This window comes from Limulus polyphemus, unplaced genomic scaffold, assembly GCF_000517525.1.
Source record: "Limulus polyphemus unplaced genomic scaffold, Limulus_polyphemus-2.1.2 Scaffold145, whole genome shotgun sequence".
NCBI classification, from domain to species: domain Eukaryota; kingdom Metazoa; phylum Arthropoda; class Merostomata; order Xiphosura; family Limulidae; genus Limulus; species Limulus polyphemus.
In genome coordinates, this window is record NW_013665755.1 from 88956 (window position 1) to 107787 (window position 18832).

At 28.4% G+C, this 18832-nt stretch overlaps 1 protein-coding gene across 2 annotated transcripts in view; it reads left to right on the forward strand.

Moving 5' to 3' along the window:
- The window catches only part of LOC106475163 (phosphatidylinositol 3-kinase regulatory subunit alpha-like), a 95192-nt gene that overhangs the window by 72930 nt on the left and 3430 nt on the right, over positions 1 to 18832 (forward strand). For both annotated transcript variants that reach the window (XM_022380388.1, XM_013935863.2), the window contains 10 exons: positions 2514 to 2642; positions 4992 to 5199; positions 5950 to 6050; positions 7145 to 7343; positions 7929 to 8027; positions 9390 to 9570; positions 10403 to 10653; positions 14616 to 14792; positions 15421 to 15504; positions 16278 to 16445. In XM_022380388.1, the coding sequence (XP_022236096.1) occupies positions 2514 to 2642; positions 4992 to 5199; positions 5950 to 6050; positions 7145 to 7343; positions 7929 to 8027; positions 9390 to 9570; positions 10403 to 10653; positions 14616 to 14792; positions 15421 to 15504; positions 16278 to 16445 (1597 nt within the window). The remainder of the gene's footprint in view (positions 1 to 2513; positions 2643 to 4991; positions 5200 to 5949; positions 6051 to 7144; positions 7344 to 7928; positions 8028 to 9389; positions 9571 to 10402; positions 10654 to 14615; positions 14793 to 15420; positions 15505 to 16277; positions 16446 to 18832) is intronic.

Consider the following 18832-nt stretch of genomic DNA (forward strand, 5'->3'; position numbering starts at 1 on the left):
TGGTGGGTGGTAATGACTAGCTGCCTTCCCTCTAGTCTTACACTGCTAAATTAGGGATGGCTAGTGCAGATAGCCCCCATGTAGCTATGCGCGAAGTTCAAAAACAAACAATATATAATTTTACTTGACTAGTTGAATATAATGAATTATTTTGAAATGAATTAATTATCATTTTTTATTAACTTTTTTTAAAACAGAATAATGAGTTCTAAGTAATATGATTCTCATATAATATTTTAAAATGTATCAGTGTTTTGTTTTACTGCATTATTTATGCAGTTAACAAGGGCTTTTGTATAAAAAAGTATGAATAAAGTTGTTCTGGCATGAGTTACTTTTGGAATTTTAACACATGGAATATACGCCTGGAGAATTTAACATTTTTTTATATTGGAAAAAAAATTGTTATAGAAATTGATATCAAAATAACATTTTTTTTTTCTAAGTCACATTGGAAATATTAGTTTCAAGTATTTTATAGACTAAATTAAACTAAAAGTCACTTAAACTGAATAGTGTTTAAAACATATTAATATTTGTTATTTATCTCATTAGAGAGACGAGCTGGTTGATTAATTTAATATAATCACTTATCTGTGAGCAGTGATTATGTTGACTAATGTTATGAAAACAATCAACTAATCAAAACTAGTGTTTCTGATTATTACTGTTTGAAGGTATTACAACAATCAATTAATCAAATTTTATCATTAAGTCAATTAACCATATGTCCTCAACAGGGACAAAGTGTGCATTTCATGACCTTTTACAGAGTTACATTCAAAATTTGATTAACTTTATTATCAGTTTATATCAGTGAACTTGACATCAAAACATAGTTTATAATTCCAATGTTAATATTATCTACGTTTTAAAGAAAGTATTTTTACTAAAAATTTGTCTGCGAATTTATGTAGCCTTTACTGAGTTAGTCCACGTGAAAGGTGATTTTTATGCTACGAATAAAAATACTTTCATCTTCCAGTTTTCATATTTCGTTTGCATAACTTTTAGAACCTCCTAAATGAATATTAATTTTTTGGGGTAAAACTTTATACTTTAGATCTTATTTTCTTTAATCTAACACTAACTGTAGCAAAATCATCAATGTATAGTGAAAGAAAGGTTGAAAAATATAGAATAAAATGGAAAATAAAATAAAATACTTTTTTCTTCTAGAATGACTGCAAATTGTAACAGATAATTACAATTATTTTTCCTACCAGCTTCAAGTCTTTTTACAACTGTTCTCATTTAATTCTGTTGTTTAATTGTTCATGTAACTGTGTCTACCTAGTTGTAAAAAATCACTAAATGACCCAGCAAGAGCTTAGGGTAAACAGACTATTATATTACATCACACAATGACAGCCCACATGCGTTCCTCAAAGAGAGATCATGAGAAATATTTTAATTTCATTTTCTTCATTTCTTAGATAACCCAATAAATTTCTAACTTTAACATTTTAGTTACTTTTATTAAAAATCTTATAACCAAATAAAAAATTACCAAAAAAACAAGAAATTTAGCAGTTACTTTAACTTTGAGACCTTTTGCATTTAGGTCTGTGGTTTTTTTTTCTTACTATGTTGCTTGTCCAAAACATAATTCATGTAGTTTTTAAATATGTATTTTAGGACACAAAAAATACATCTGGCATTAGAATAGAATGTCCCAAAACTACTATAATTTATCTGGCTGTCAAGCTAACCTATAAATAGATAAAAAAAATTCCATTACTACTTGAAGCAACATCTTTAGTAAAAATATTTTATTAAAAAAAATAATTTTTTGTGTACAACAGACTTGTAGTGCTTATTAAAAGCTTGTAAGATTTCATAAAGATATATTTAATAAATTCAGAATTATGGTAAAAATTACTATGTATAGCTTCACAGATACCAGGTCGTTCTATTTGACCAACTCCATGTACATAGGGTTAATGTCATGAAATAATTAAGTAATCAAAATTAGTGTTTCTGATTATTACTGATTTCAATATGCTATCTAACTAGTAGTCAATATATTGTCATTATGATTTTTCATTATTATTTTGAATTAACTCTGTTCAACTTAGTGTCATGACTTATAAAAAATAAACTAATTAAAATTAAGAGTTTCTGATTATTACAATTTTTATTATTTGAATAATAGTTGAAAAATTGACTTGTTGTGAAGCACAAAGCTACATAATTGGCTATCTTTGCTATGCTTATCATGGGTATAGAAATCAGGTGTTAGCATTATAAGTTTTTTTGCCTCGATGTAGTAATAATTAATTAGTTGAATTTAATCCATTAATGAGTTTGTTGATTAATAAATTAGTATATTCCATTAATTGTCCAGCTCTAATTAGAGATAATTAGGAAATTTCGTGCAGGAAATTACCCAACAAGAAAAAGACCAGTGAAGGTTTTCTTTTTGTTTTATTGTACAGAAGTTTTTCTAAATGCAGTTTATGTGCTTGTAAAGTTTACGGTCAAATATGTTGATCCTCCATTATTTTTTCTAGATGTGAATAGTGTAGATCTTCAGAATTATGAGCTGAATTCTATTGCTGGTGCCTTAAAGAAATACCTTCGTGAGTTGCCAAACCCTGTGATACCTGTAGAAAGCTATGAAATGTTCCTGGAGGCTTCCAGTAAGATTTAGTTTGTTTGTTTTTTCTTGTATACCCTATAGTTTTTTTGTGTGTAAAAGTAACTCATTTAATGCTCATTTAACATTATTTTACACAGAAAAACAGCATTAATACAACTACTTTACCTTAAAGTTACAATACTGCAGATGTTTTTATATTTGTACTTGTGATTGATAAAAAATATATAAAATGTAAAGTACAATATTGAGTTTAATGTTTAGATGTAAAAACTTTAAAGAATCATCCAGTATTCAGAACAGATTGAGGAAAATATTGTTATTTAATGTGTTGTTATTTTTAGCTTTATCGGGAAGGTTTGATAAACAAATGATGGTATACAGTTGCATGATAATTAATATATTTTGTGTTCAGTGATATCATGAGTACATGTCAGTATTTGGTATGATGCCCCATAAATGTTATACTTGTTTAATTTCATTTATACAATAGCTCCATCAAAGTAGCTGCTGTATCTGCAAGGCTTAAATCTCTCACTAAAAGCCCTTCTGATTAAACTACCTATTTGAATTAAGTTCTGCTTCTTTAATTAAGAAAAAGTTGACTTAAAAACGAGTGTTTTCTGTTTCAGTGTCATTTTAGTTATTGAAATACATTTTTAAAAAATGCAGTTTTTTTTTCTCTCTCATTTTATTTTTGCCTAAACTCATCTATATGATATGAAGGAGATTTGCTGTTCTTATAAGTTTTAAGAATATGTATTTTCTGGAGTTTATTTCTAAAGAAACGTCTCTTATAATGCCTTAAAATTTGTGGCTCTAAATAAAAACCTTTCCTTGTTAGTAACTACAAATACTTACAAAAGCTCACAGATTTTCCACATACTGAAATGATAATGGTTGACCAATCTCTCAAAATTAATTCATGTATAAGGCAACATTAATTATTAAGTAATTCTGAATACAGTTTTTTTTTAAAGCGAGTAATGTTTCTTACATGAAAGTTAAGTGTTCACAGCATTTTTTTTTTATTTTTTGAGAGAGACTTTTTTTCAGAAAAACATGAATTAGTTTTGATCCTGAACTTAAATCTCAGAAGTACAATAGTGTTAAAACATGGAACAGATTACTAATGGTAGAAAGCAGAAGAAGCTGAATATGGTCAGCCTCATCACTAGTCATTCATTCTGAAAATCAAATTAATTCTACTGATATTTTGGGTGAAAACTCAGGATTAAAAATCAAGTATCTCACAAAGTTTTTCTGATAAGTTGCAGGATCTTTTTGTGGTAAAGTATACTTATATAAAAAGTAAATAGTTCCTATGCTTGAAACTCTTACAGTCACCAAGTACAAAGGGCTAGCATGGAAAACATAGTATGTATTAACACTCGGTCAGTGACTTGAGGAGACATTTTTGGTGAGATGTTTTCTGGTACTCTCTCTCTTTTTGATTTTGAATACAGCTTTGAACTTTGAATTGTCCACTAGCATGGCCAGATTTGCATTATTTTCCAGGCTATGAGGGAGTAAAACATATAACCCCATCCATATTCCTATGCAGAACAAGGCTAAGTTCTGTCAATAGACATCATCATTATCTGATGAAGAATTCTTTGATTAGTATACAAAATGCTTTGATGTTACTGAGTTTTATAGTTATTTTATTTCTCACCATTGTATGCAAAAGTACTGTGGCATGTGCAGGCATCAATGTATATGTTTTGATGATTTTTGCTTGGAATTGCTGACAAATACTTGCAAAGTCACTTGCAGAAGCTAGCCTATTGTTTGAATGGTGAGATAGTAATAGTAGCGGCAAAAGTAATTATATCAGAGCTGTAACAAGGGCAGTAGTAGTAGTATCAGTAGCAAAGATGGTAGCAGTAGCACAAGAGCAGTATCACTGACATAGCACCTAGGGTATGTAGACCAATCAAAGGTTTTGTATATGTTTTTAGACTAAAAAGGATCTTATATTCTTAAGTACTTTTTATTTGACCAACATGAACACTCCTACTTTTGGTAAGAGGAACACAGTCTCGCCAACCCCTAAATTCCTCATCTTTGTGGCCAAACACTAGTGAAAGCGAGCTCTTATGGCAGTAAAGTTTTTTTTATTTTTAGATTAGCAGATTGAGTCCTTTATCAGAGTATATATATTTGAATATCTGAAACTACAACACCCTTCTATAACTCATCAAATCTCCCAAATTAAGTCTCATCAGTTTGAAAGCTGGGTGTTAATTATTGATAACATATTTTTATCTTTTTTTTTCTTAGGATTTACACAACTTTTTAAATCATAAAACAGGTTACAAGCATATATTTTTGAGTTAGTAGACTGTGAGAAATACATAATTAACATTAAATCTGTTTCACTTTCTTTCAGAAATAGGAAATGATGACCAGTGTGTTCTTTGTCTTGTTCAGTTAGTCAAACAACTTCCTGTTAATCACAGAGTTACCCTTCAGACTCTAATGTCTTACTTTTGTCGGATTTGTCAGTTACAACACATGCGAGGAATCAGAGACTCCCCTACTGTTTTAATTAAAACGATGTGCCACATTTTGCTTCGTCCACGTTGGGAAAATATCATGTAAGTGTCTTGTTTTAAATGTAATAGTAGTAGGCATGAAACTACTAATATGTAATGTTAGTGGTGGTTGCAGTGTAGAATGTATATGTGAAAGTTGTTTCTATTAAGTTTATAAGCCAAATTCTCTTCATTACTGTTAAGTTGAGGGTTTGAATGTACTGTACATAGTTATGCAACTCAAATTGAAAATGTAATGTTGGAATACTGGCATAATATGAGTTTGCTACTGTGTTAGGTATTGTATAAACAACCAAAGAAAAAATTTTCTTTAAAGACGCATGATGCTTACTTAAATTTCTACATAGTACTTTATCCTTAGTGAAGACCAATGAACAGGCTTTCTGTACCTTTATTTATGTGATTTATTGTTTCAGATTTAAATGAAATTAGTGAATAATGGCTTTCTAAGCAATAAAGTTTTAAAAGATAAACAGTTTAGAAAAAGTATAAGGATCTTACATTAAGTGTGTCAATCTGTAGCAAATTTTATAGCTTTTAGAAGAAGAAGAAGCATTCTTTTGCTTTTTGGATCCTACTCTTCTAGTTATCTTTTACACCTTTTTTACTTGCAGTTGATGTCAGATTAATAGACAAGGTTATTTTATATCTTTAATCTTTCGTTGTTTTAGTTTTTATAAGGATTATTTGATCACTGATCAGTAGTTTAAAATTAGGGATGGTGGTAGATAATAGCCTTAGAGGCTTTACAACAGATACAAAATACAATGCTTTTTTCTTTCTTGTTACCAGACAAATAGTTCACAACACAGAAGCACATATACGTATTGTGGAGTTGTTGTTATACAAAGGTGACTGGGGTGAGAAGATGCCAGTTTTTGATTCAGCCCCAGGTAAATTAATAGACAAAACGATTAGTTATTGTTTTTTTTTGCATGCTTAATCTATTTATTTTAGATTAACATAAAATTACAATAGATAAAAGAAAATAATATTGAAACCTTCACTACATTCATGAAAAAATGAAATTACATCTGTATTTGATGTTAGAAAAACAGTTACATGCAGTTTACGTATCAGAGCCTAAAATATCAGTTTGTTTAGAACAAAAACATTGATACAAGAAGGTTGAAAATATAAACTTGGGTAGGTGTTCAAAACATTTTTACACAAGACTAATACATAAAGTAAGAACAAAAAAAAGCAAATCAAAAATGGCTTCAGCTTTTCATAGTTTTTTTTTAACTTTATAAGGAGCGAATCGAATTTTCCTTACTGTGTACTAACAAATACGACTTACATCCAATGAATGCAGATGAAATTGTGTTATAATGGCCTTAAAAAAATTTTATATGGTAGAGTAATTCTAACCTCATGATAGAGAGACTACACACACTTGGATAAAATGGACTCTGACAAAATTGTTAAAACGTTTGTTACAACTTATCTTTCTTTAAGAAAAGGGTTTATTAACTTATATCTTAAAATTTTCTGATACTATAGAAATATAGTAAACATTGAGTTGCATTATGTCTAAGTAATATTAATTCTCTTCCTTCTTTATATGTCTTTACCAGAAAAAGTTTTTATATTTGTCTGCCTTTCTAACAATTTGGTATTCATTTTTATTAGGTTTGTGAGTTTTAATAAATACACAAGAAACCTGTTAAATCTCAAAGTGTTTAACTATGTATGAAGTTACTTTGTGGCACTTCTACAGTTAATTTTTTTGTATTAATTAATTTGTATTGTCCTGAACATAACCGAGTATAAATTCAGCATTTCTTTGCAAACTAAAGAAACAGAAATGAGTAAAGTTTAGATGATTTTGTGAACTTCTTGAAAATGATCAATTTTATTATAATAAACATTAAAATTGTAACATTTCCATAACAGGAGCTTCTTTTAAAGTAATTAAAAGTATCTGGTGAGAAAACATTTTAAATTTTTCTGAAGAAGTTGAAGTTCATAATGTCCTCTTTTGTAGCCTTACCACCTCGAAGACCATCCTTTGTTTCCAGTCAGTTACCATCAGAGACATTTACAATGGGAAACTCTAACACTGGAGGATCTGTGGCAAAAAGTAGTGGGAACAATTCTGAATACAGCATTGGTCCTTCTGTCAGATCTGTAGAAGGACCCCTTACACTGGAGGAGGCAGAGTGGTATTGGGGAGATATTACAAGGTCAGAAGGATTCTGTTGCTTTAATTTAGATTACTCAGCCATTGGATTTAGCATTTCATTGAATAGCTAGTGCCATATCACAGTGTAGAGTTTCTTTTAGATTTGCATCAGTACTTTTAGAATATGTAAAATGTATATATAATAGCAGCTCCCAAATGGCAATTCTGTGTCAAATAAATAGTGTAATAGTTACATATTCTTTTCACTTTGTGCATGGTTTGCAAAGCACTATGTACACAATAGTGTTTAAGAATCAGTTTATTTAGCATTACACTTATTTAGTAGTATAATAGTCCTTACATCTTTTAGGGATATCAATTTTATATCAACTTAACTCTGTGGAGATTTAATTTACAAAAATAAAAAGTTTTATTTTTACACCTTGAGAAACCATATACAAAGAAATGAATTTGTTTTAATGTAGGAATATATATAGACATACACACACTCACAAAGTAATTAGAATGTTTTTGTTTACAGTTGTTCTTATTTGGAGAAAAAAACTATTCTGATTTACTTGTTTCAGCAAAAGACAGTTAAACTATTTTCAGTGAATCTTTTGAGGAACAGCTGTTCTTTATCTAGGGAGGAAGTAAATGAGAAGTTGAAAGATACTCCAGATGGCACTTTCCTTGTAAGAGATGCTTCCAACAAAGGATCAGGTGAATATACACTCACACTTCGGTAAGTTGCATTGCTAGATTTTGGTTTTTATTTTCTTTAACATGCATTCTGAAAATATTATAACTTGATGTCTTGCAGTAAAATAAAGAATAGACTAAGGATTGAACTAATATTTATTACTTTTGAAAATTTTGAGTCATATTGACATTTTCCATATTTCAAAATTGTCTGTGATTTACTTTTGATCTTACGAAAATAAAAGCATTTAAAACTTCATTTATGACCAATGAATATGCTTCTTGTATCGGCACTAAATTTTTGGATACTAATTAAATTAAAACATATTTGTCTATGAATATGTTTTAATTTACAAAGTGTAGTCAACAGTTTTTCAATTTATAAAGAATTTAAAAAATTATAATAACTTAACCTAAAATTTTACTTAGTTAATTATCAAAATCATACCTTCTTCCAAAGTTTATGAAAAATCAAAGAATATTTTTCGATATAGTTTCTATTTGTTGTATATCTTAATATCAGAGTTTAATGGTTACAGTTATCATACCTGGTATAATTTTAATTTGTTGACTAGCTGGTTGGCATATCTGTGTAATGTATTCATCTCTGAAAGTTTGATTGGCATAAATGTCTTGAGCTTTATCCAACTTCATATCATTTCAAAGTTGAACATACAGTGGCCATTCTGTGCATGAGTGTAATTACAGTGTTATGTTTATAATTTTAGGTAGTGAATTACAAAATAATCAGTTTACAATCTATATTCTGTTATATATTATTAATTTCTATGATATTCTACTCATCTTTTTATTTATAGAGGTAATAGTTCCCTAGAAACTCTAAAATGGTTATGAATAGTGTTTTTATTTGTTCTGAGCATTTGAAATGTTTCTTAAAGGTAACAGTTTTTATGACATGTTTTTACGTTATTGAACCCTTATTATATATGCATAAAGACTTAATATTGATTTTTTCTTTATTAATTTCTGACCTTGTTTTAAGTAGAAATACTATCACATCTTATTTTGTTTTTGAATTGACTGATATTTTTAATACAATAATATGTTCAGTCATAGCAAATGAAACAAGTCAGTTGAAAATATTATTAGAAATATCAAAGATCACAAGAAAATATATTTTTAGTTTCCTTCACTAAATGATACAAATTCTCTTCAAATGTAAAAATTACTGTGAGTAAATAATTACTGTCTTGAACCATTTTATTTGACTTTTAAGTCAACATGCTTAATTTTTTGATAATCTTTATTTACTATATTTATTAATTTTTTGATAATCTTTATTTACTATATTTATTAATTTTTTGATAATCTGTATTTACTATATTTATTAAAGGAAAAAAATAATTGTTTTGTGTTCTGTGGTTATATTTTTGTACTCTTCTAGCAAAGGAGGAAGCAACAAGTTAATCAAAATTTATCATAAGAATGGAAAGTTTGGGTTCTCTGAGCCTCTGAAGTTCAACAGTGTTGTGGAATTAATTAAGTATTATCGCAGTGTTCCACTATCTCAATACAACCGAACATTAGATCTGAAGCTACTTTATCCAGTGTCTAGGTTTCAGCAGGTCAGTTGGCCTTTTTAATTACTTGATGATTTTGATTAATTTTTGTTAGATGATACCTTTTAGTTTTCTGGTAAGTCTCTTAAAAAATTCAGACATTTTGTTTTCAACTTTCTGTTACCTCTTATCTGTCCATTTGTGTTCAAAAACCATATTCAGCTCAGTTACTTATATTTTGATGCAAAGAAACATAATTATGATCTAAAGAAATTATAACCATGAGAGTAAACGGAAACTTATATTACATAATAGTATTAGAACTGATTTTCATTGTTAATGTTAGTCAAGTACTGTTTTTGAATTATTATATTTTGGACCAATTAGATTAAAGTATTTATCTGGAACAGGATCAGATTAATTGTATGAATCAATTATAGCTAATTGATAGAAATAGAACTACTGACAAATAACTTCATACTCAGGGATGTATTTGTAGATTATCAATTAAACAATGATTATGTAGGAAAAAGCTTGTCTACAGCTATTCTTTACTGCTCATCTGTTTGGTGATGTATTTGTGAAAAGAAAATGGATCGGTTCAATTACATTCCATTGTATAACTTCAAGTAGATTTTTAGACATATTTAATACATGTTAGTATAAGATGACAACAACCATTGAACAGTGAATGGTTTTACAGAGTGAAAGATCACAATAGACCTGCCAAACATGTATGTAGCTTTTCTATTACACACTTGTTTTACATAAATGCTGTGCTGGAATGCTTTATAATAATTTTGGCACATTAAGAATTTAAAGGATTATATGAATGATTTATGTAGGCAAATTGTACAAGATAAATGATAAATTGCTAAGAAGAACTTTTGTCACTCAGGCAGAGGATGAGGAGGAAAGCACAGCTGATGTGGAAATGGTGGCTCAGAAATTAATGGAAGTTAACAAAGAATATCTCCAGAAAACTAAGCAGTATGATCAGTTCTATGAAGATTACAGCAAAACATTACAGGAAATTCAGCTACAGAGACAGGCCCTTGATGCCTTCAATGAAACGGTAGCAGTGTTTGAAGAACAAATTGAATTACACATGGACCATCAAAAAGAAGCTATGCAGCATGAAATGCTTGGGTAATTTCACAGGATTTAAAATACCTTTTTATGACAAGAGAGGAGAAAGCCTTAGCAGTTTGACAGTTATAAGCAGATGTACACATACACAAGCTTTTTTTTTTTATAATGGTTAATATATGTAGAGAAAGAGAGCAAAAAGGGGGGGGAGATATAGTTACAGATTCATTTTAACAATTCAACTTATGATATGTTAAGAGTATTAAAAACATTATCAACTTAGCTGTTGAGTATAGATAAACTGAAGAGAAATAATAATAATATTTATATTATTTTATGTTAAGTATTTCACCTTCATTGATCACACTTGATTCTTCTGTAGTAGTACAGTTTTAAGTTTCTCACCAAATTAACTTTTATTTGCATCATTTGAAATAATATATATCTATATATATTATCTATAACCAGTAGAAAGTCAAGGTTTTCATCTATCAAATGACATATTGTATAACGTATTGTGTTCTGAACAGATAAGCATCAGTTTCACTCGGAGTACAAGTGTCGTTCCCATGGGAAGGTTAATGACTAGCTTGGATGAATTTGTAATGGCTTTTGTCACAAAGTTAGAAAGCCAGATAAATTTTGGGAGTTAGGGGAAATTGTCTACTTTTGCATGTTCTTTGGTGCATTTTTTAATAAGATAAATTTAATAATAAAAATTATTAATATATTATTACCATTAGTATAAAAAAGTAGGGTTAACTGTCATCAACAATTGACAGCAAGAAAAAAGAAGATTGGGTAAGTACTTTATTTCATGGTTTTCATGTTTATTCTTCATTTATTATTATAAAAGTAATTAAAATGTAAAAATAGGGATCTTTTTAGGTTAATTAAGATTAAATTAGGTAAAATAAGTAATAATATAATAAAAATGTTTCACAAGGCACACATGTGAGCAGCTCTTGGGTAATGTAATTCGATAGCGTAATGTGAGCTGCACGTTCCCCAAGGGATTTCAAAGGGTAATCAAAAGGGCAATAATACAATAAAATTTAATTATAAATAAATATATATTGTTATGAGCTTAAAGCAACTTAGGATAAATTAAAATTTGAACTTATTTTAGAAAGAAAAAAAGGTAATTTAGATTTATTTTTAATATTATTTTTTGGTGGTTACAAGGTCAGTCAAATTGACCGATCCTCTATAGAGATATGGTAGAGAAAATAACAGATAAAATATAAAGTTTTACTGAAAAAAAAACATTTGAAATGTATTTAGGAGGTTTTAGGGATTACACAAAGGAAATTTGAGATTTTTGAGATGAAGTATTCTTAATCTTAATATGAAAATTACTTTGCACATAGACTATTTAAAACAAATATTCAATATATTAATGGGCAAATCTTTATTTTAATTTGTAGATTTTTTTGTATGTGAAAAACTTATAATTTTAACTGAAAGACTGCCAAATTTTGTGAAGATATATACACCATACTGAAAGTTAGAAGTATTAAATCTATAAAGACTTTACATGAGTACAAAGAGGTCATGTGGTCAGTCAAATTGACCGAGCCCATGTTGAGAGAGTTAAACTCCTTTCTGTGTATGTCACAAGGTTTTAATTTTGCTTTCAGAACTTAATTAAATAACTTTACTATCAATATATTTTGATGAAATTAACATTTCATGTATGTTATAATTCAAAGTTTTATATTATCTTAAGTTTTAATTCCTTTATTTCAAAAGAAACTTTAAAAAATACTTGAACTTCAGTTTTGTTGTCACATGATGCATGAATTCACAGATCTTAACACTTTGTTTCTATTACTTAAATAATGGCACATGTAACAGTGTACAGATACATCCAGACTGAATTCTACTCCTAAAGCCTTATTTACCTGTCAAAATTTCAAGTTCATTCTGGTCAATTTAGAGAACTCCAGAAACATTTATTATCCCCCTGACAGTAGCCACTCCCACCTTCTATAGTTAGACTTGAGTTTACAAGCCACATCTACTTATTTAGCATACATGTTTATAGCCAATAGAAAGAGCTAATTTTAAACTACAATTTCTGAATGGTAATTTTAAAATTGATACATAGTATTTATTCTATAAGAAGTGTGTCAAACTGCTCTTAGCATTGTTGCAGTTTTACCCTTGCTAGCACTTAGCATTGATTCTCACCTTGATACATGCTAGTTTGATAGACAGTTAAATTGTATTTAGGTTTTAATTTTATATTTTAGTTAATTATATATTATTTATGTTTTAAAATTCATATTTTGAAAGTTTAATAATCTTTTAATATAACCTAAATGTTGCCTCACTTCACGAGACTTTCATTACTAAGCAAGTGCAAAGAAATTTTGCCAAAGGCTAAAGTATCTCTTTTGGTGATACCATTATATCACCTGGGACACCTGTTGCCAGGTGTAAAGAGAATAATAAATGGTAAAGGACAGGAAAGGAAAATAAAACATTAAAAATATACTATAAGTGAAAAGGTAAAGATGTGAAATAATGAATGTATCTCAAAGAAGATATTTTAAGGTTATTCAACATAGAGTTAAAAAGTATGTACATATTTCTGTTTCTTAGTTTTAAACATTTCATTGCTCTGTATGTTGAATATCTACAGTTAGTGATATGGTAAAGTAAAAAATAAAATACAAACATTTATGTTTGAAAAACTTTTGATATTCATTTAGGAGGTTATGCAAATGAAATTTAAAAACTGTAAGAAAAAAAAAGTATTTTTAGACTTATGAAAATCACCTTGCATTTGAACTATTCAGAGTCGGAGTGCAAATAATAACAATAAGTAACAAATTTTTAGTAGAAATAATATAAAAAGTCAAATTTGAATATTTTTCTGAAACTAAATGCTTTTAGGAAGGTTCCTCTCAAGTTTGAAACAATTTCATCAATAGTTTATTTTTGGAATTAAATTTGAGTTACATAGCCTACTTGTATAGTAAGTAGGACATTCTGAAAGGGTTAATATCTAACTCAGGCATACGTGGAGTTTTAAGTAAGCATAAGTAGAAATTACATTACAAGTAAGAAGGTGAAATATTTCTTTCATTGCAAACAGTTGTTCTTCCTTACTTAATCTCATTCCCCCCCCCCCCCCCAACAATGGCACAACATTAAGTCTGTGGACTTATAAAGCTAGAAATTGGGTTTCAATACTCATGGTGGGCACAGCACAGATAACCCATTGTGTAGCTTTGTGCTTAACTATAAACAAAAACTTAATCTCATATTAGGTCTTCAAAACTTCTGAACTTGTTTCTGCATCTGGTAGCTTAGCTAAAAAAGTTAGTTTTTCCAAATAGACCATATATTTTGTCATAATATACAGTTGGCTTTATCTTTCAAAACATTATATAGGTATTTTTAGTAATTATTTTACCACAAACTTGTACCATGTAAAATTATTATGCTTTAAAAAAACATTGAATTCATTAATCTGTATTAATTAGGCAGTAAAAGAGCTATTGTATACAATTTAAGTAGCACAACTTGTCTATTAGCTTATGTCTCATATTATTCCTGTTAGAAATTGTTTAAGGATAAATGTTAATTTGGGAAAATTTGGAATACAAGTTTATAAAAATTAATTTAATTCAAAATTATTCTGTTTAAGTATTTTAATTTTGGCTTTACTGTAAATAACAAACCTCAATTGCAATATTTGCTTGCTATGTAAATGAACTGTACAAGAGGGAGATTTTCTTTTACCTTTTATTTTTTTATATATAAATCTACAAGTATGAAATAGTGTAGTTATAAGGCTTTAAACCTTTATTTGCTGTTACAGATAAAATTTTGCTGATAGTGCTAAGATAATGAGGTAAGTTATTGACAAGAAATTTAAATAAGTTCCTGTTTTTCAAGTACTTTTATTGATAAGATTGAATTAGTTGAAGGAAATTTGTAGTTTTTCATTTTGTTTTTCTTGTCATATCATTACCTCTAAAACTTATCATAAATTATTTCTCTTTACACAGACTTGTTGAAAACTTCGACTTACTGAAGAAACGGTTACGCACAATACAAGAAAGTAAAATTCAGTTGGAGAATGATTTGAAACACCAAGCAGCATATAACCGGACATTAGATAGAGAGATGAATTCTTTAAAGCCTGAGATTATCCAGTTATACAAACAGCGAGAACAGTACCAATTGTAAGTGGCTGTTTATACTGAGTTTGTTTTTGTTATGTTGATAAACTAGAGAATATACAGTACAGATTTCATGAGAGGTAAAGAATATTTTTTCTTTTAAAGTTTAACAAATAGAAGAAGAAAAATAATTACAGTTTAGAAAATCCCCCTGAACAAACATGGTTAAGTAACTTAAAGACTGATTTAACTATCTAGCATAAAATTACTGTTGAAAAACTTCAAACTACTATTGTTAAAACTTTATTATGAATATTTTTTTCACATAGTCTTTGTTTTTCAAACCTGGTTTTAAAACTCTGTGAACTTGTAATATTAAGCATATTAAGATATCATTAGGTGATAAAATTGATATTATCCATAGTAAATCTATCCAGAAAAATTCATCATGTCAAACAAAATCCCAGTAACAGATTAAAAAGTATGTGTATATAAAACAAACCTAACTTTTAGGTAGTTTTCTTTTTTATCAAGAAAATCGACAGAGTTATTCTGGGCCATCTTGCAGCATAAGGAAAGAAAGAAAATATTAAAATGTGTGTTTTAAGCAGGTCTAGTAATATGGGTTTCATATTTATATAAGCATTTGTTTAACATACTTAACTGATAGTCTAACCTATCTTTTCTCCAGATGGTTACTAAGTAAAGGACTGAAAAAGGAAAGAATTGACAAGTTGCTTCAAGATTCATCTGCAGATGCTAAAGACCTGGCAAGGTAGTATGTGTGTGTGTGTGTTATGTAATTATTAATTTTGAACTGATATACAGAGTATACAATCATGTGTTGCAGCTATTTGAAGAATCTGCATAGTGTAAAAAAAGTTTGTTAGTTTTTGGGTTTTTTCTAGCATGTTGTACTTTTGTAGTATACCAAGAATATAGTTTTTTTGTCAAATGTGAAATATGTTTTTCGACACTAATACACTAGACTTAGAATTCCTAAGATTTTGCAGATATTTTAAAAGCTTTATGTCAAGTGTAAGTTAGAGGTTGATTAAATTTGGCTAAATTGCCGTAGTTTATTCAGGTAGTTCGTATTTAATGAGTGATTACTTCAACTAATTCAATTTTATGGTAATTTATATATTTATTTTCTCTTCCCTTTTATTCCATTATTAAAGCTTATTGGCCAGAAAAAGGATTATAAAAAAATGAATATATCTAAATGATGTTACTGCACTGATGGTAAATGTTATATCAAAAATTCTTGTTAATGGTGAAATTTCCTTTTTTTTTTTCAAAATAACAAATAGCTCTATAAATCCAGACACTTTAAGCCACTTTCATAGAATCAAAGTAAATGTATTAGACCACCATGGAAATGAAAATAATAATATTAAATACCAAGAGTGCATATTTCATTAATTTGAAGAGAAAAAAAGATAAATTACACTTTCACAAGGTTAATCCATAGCTAATTAGATTATGCATTATTATATAAATTCTGATTTGCATTAGAAGAAAGTTAAAAACCACACATTTTTTTAGAGATTCAGCTTTTGTCCAGGATTATGATAGTCTTCCCCATCATGATGAGTCCACGTGGTTTATAAGTGAATGCTCAAGGCCGCAGGCTGAGAACCTGCTCAGTGGAAAGTCTAATGGGACATTTCTTGTCCGTAACAGTCGTACAGGCCAGTATGCATTGTCCATAGTGTAAGTTTGTTTGTATTCTACTTTTTATTGTAAAGAGTTTATGTCAGGTATGGGTGGAATGGAAAACAGTAACAATTTTCAAAAGACTGCATATAATGAAAACTGTTATTTTTTTAAAGTGTGTTTATTATGAGCCTTCAGCTCCTTTGCTGTAGCCTTTGATCATCAGCTATACATCTTGTGAATACATAAAAGTAACTTTAATGAGAAAATTAATCTTAAAATTAGTATTGAATTAACAGTATTTATACTCTGTTATTTAATGATTTTTTTAAATAACTTTGTTTCATACTGCTTTCTTTACAAAATTAGAGAAATGTGTGTCTTTTAATACTTAATTTCAGAAGTTTTATTTTGTTCATTTAGTGAATTGTCAAAGTTTATTGAAAATAGGAATCCCGACATGCACTTAACATGGATTATAACTAATATTGCTTGTAATGTGTACTTTGTTATTTTTTGAGTGGTGATATAGTTCATATAAGTATGTTTGACTAAAACTTGGTTTTGTATACAGAAATGTGGCTTTTCCATGTATTTGCTGATTTCCAAGTTTTTACCTGAATCTTAAAAACATTCTGGATTTAAAAAAATATATACTTTTTCTATGGCTGTAAAAACATCCTCTAAAAAATTAAAATGATAAATTGCAATAACTGTAAAAATTGTGCATTTCCCTACTAACATAAAATACACTAAGCCTAGTCAACAAAAAAGTACATAAATTACAATAGGATGTACAGCAGCATCCAATTTCTGCATTTTCTTATAAAGCAGCCAATCTGTAGTTCTAAGAACATCAGAATTTATGGAAAGAGTAAGCAAAATGGCTGTTTTGAATTATATATATATATATATTTTTTTTTAGTTTCTGTAGTGCAACTTATCTTGCATGTCACAAAGTGAATGAGTGACAATGTTGATTCTAATTATTTTAGTTGCATAAATAAATTAATGATATAATCAGTATGTAACTGCTATGCAGCATCAAAATTAACATAAAACAGATTCATATAAAACGTGCAATATGGAACTTGCAATTATTGCACAATTTGTGACCAAACAAAAAATAAATTTTGAACTTAAGTATCAAGGGTATTAACCAACAATAATTAGATGTGCATCAACAGTAATGAAACACATCATGGGGACACTAAAATTTGACTGATGCAAAGATCATATTTTTCTGGGTGCTTTTTTGTCATACATCTTGAGTCTGCTGGAAGAAATGTGAATTATGCCAATTCATGCTCAAAATTGGTATAGACTTTATTTTGCTAATTGTTGTGTGAAAAGTTATTCTTCAATAGTTTTTTAATGCATTTTGTGCAAAAAATAATGCAATTCTTTCAAAGTATGCTTGAGACCTTTTCTAAGTTTTTGTTGTTTAAACTAACAATGTATAAACCTTTTGTATTTCCTCATCTTACAGAGTAAATTTATTTGTTCCTATGATGTGTGAAGGTTATAAATCTAAAAAGAAAAATATAGACACATAGAAGTGTGTACTGAATGTGTAACACATTTCTTATGCTATTTCTGGTGGTGATGGAAGTATCACATTACATCTGTCATTAGAATGAATTGTTACCATTTGGATTTAACTCATTACAATAAAGTTATATATATATATGTATAGACACAAACACATGCTGGACAGGACATATTTACAGTATGAAATATAATTTTTTAAATTTTTTTGTAAGAAATTAAAATAATTTGATATTGTTCATATTTTGACTTGTCAGTAAGGTTTAATTACAAGACAGTGCATGTTATACAGTATTTCAAGTGTAATTTGGTATTATTTTGTTGAAAGATATTAGAATTAATATCAGGGTAAATATTTGGAGACTGGTTCAAACTCCATTTTTTAACTTCCAATATATTTTTTTTCATTTTACATGATGGGTGTAAGGCTTAACCCTTTGACCATGACCTACTTTCATTGTAAGTAGGTATGCAACTCTTTTGAAAGTTCTTTACAAAAATGAAACTATTGGATGAAATTCTTTTCAATTTGAGATGAAAGGTTCTATAAGTATGTAGTTTTGAAAAATAATATATTTAATTTTGATTTTTTCTAAAGCAATGTTTTTGCATGCCTTTTTTCTTTTCACGTGTTGCCTATCCAACATGCAAAGTAATTTTCATTTTAAGATTAAAAATGTTTTTGAGCATCACATTTTCAAATTTCACATGCAAAATCATTATAATATCCAGATAGTTATCAAATGTTTTTTAAGAAAAAACTTTATATTTTATCTGTTACTTTCACTAACAAATATCTGTATGGGTTCAGTCGGTTAGACCGATCTCGTAACCACCATAAAAAAATTAGGAAATATTTATAAGTTGTGCCTTTTTTGTCCAGTAATGATTATGTA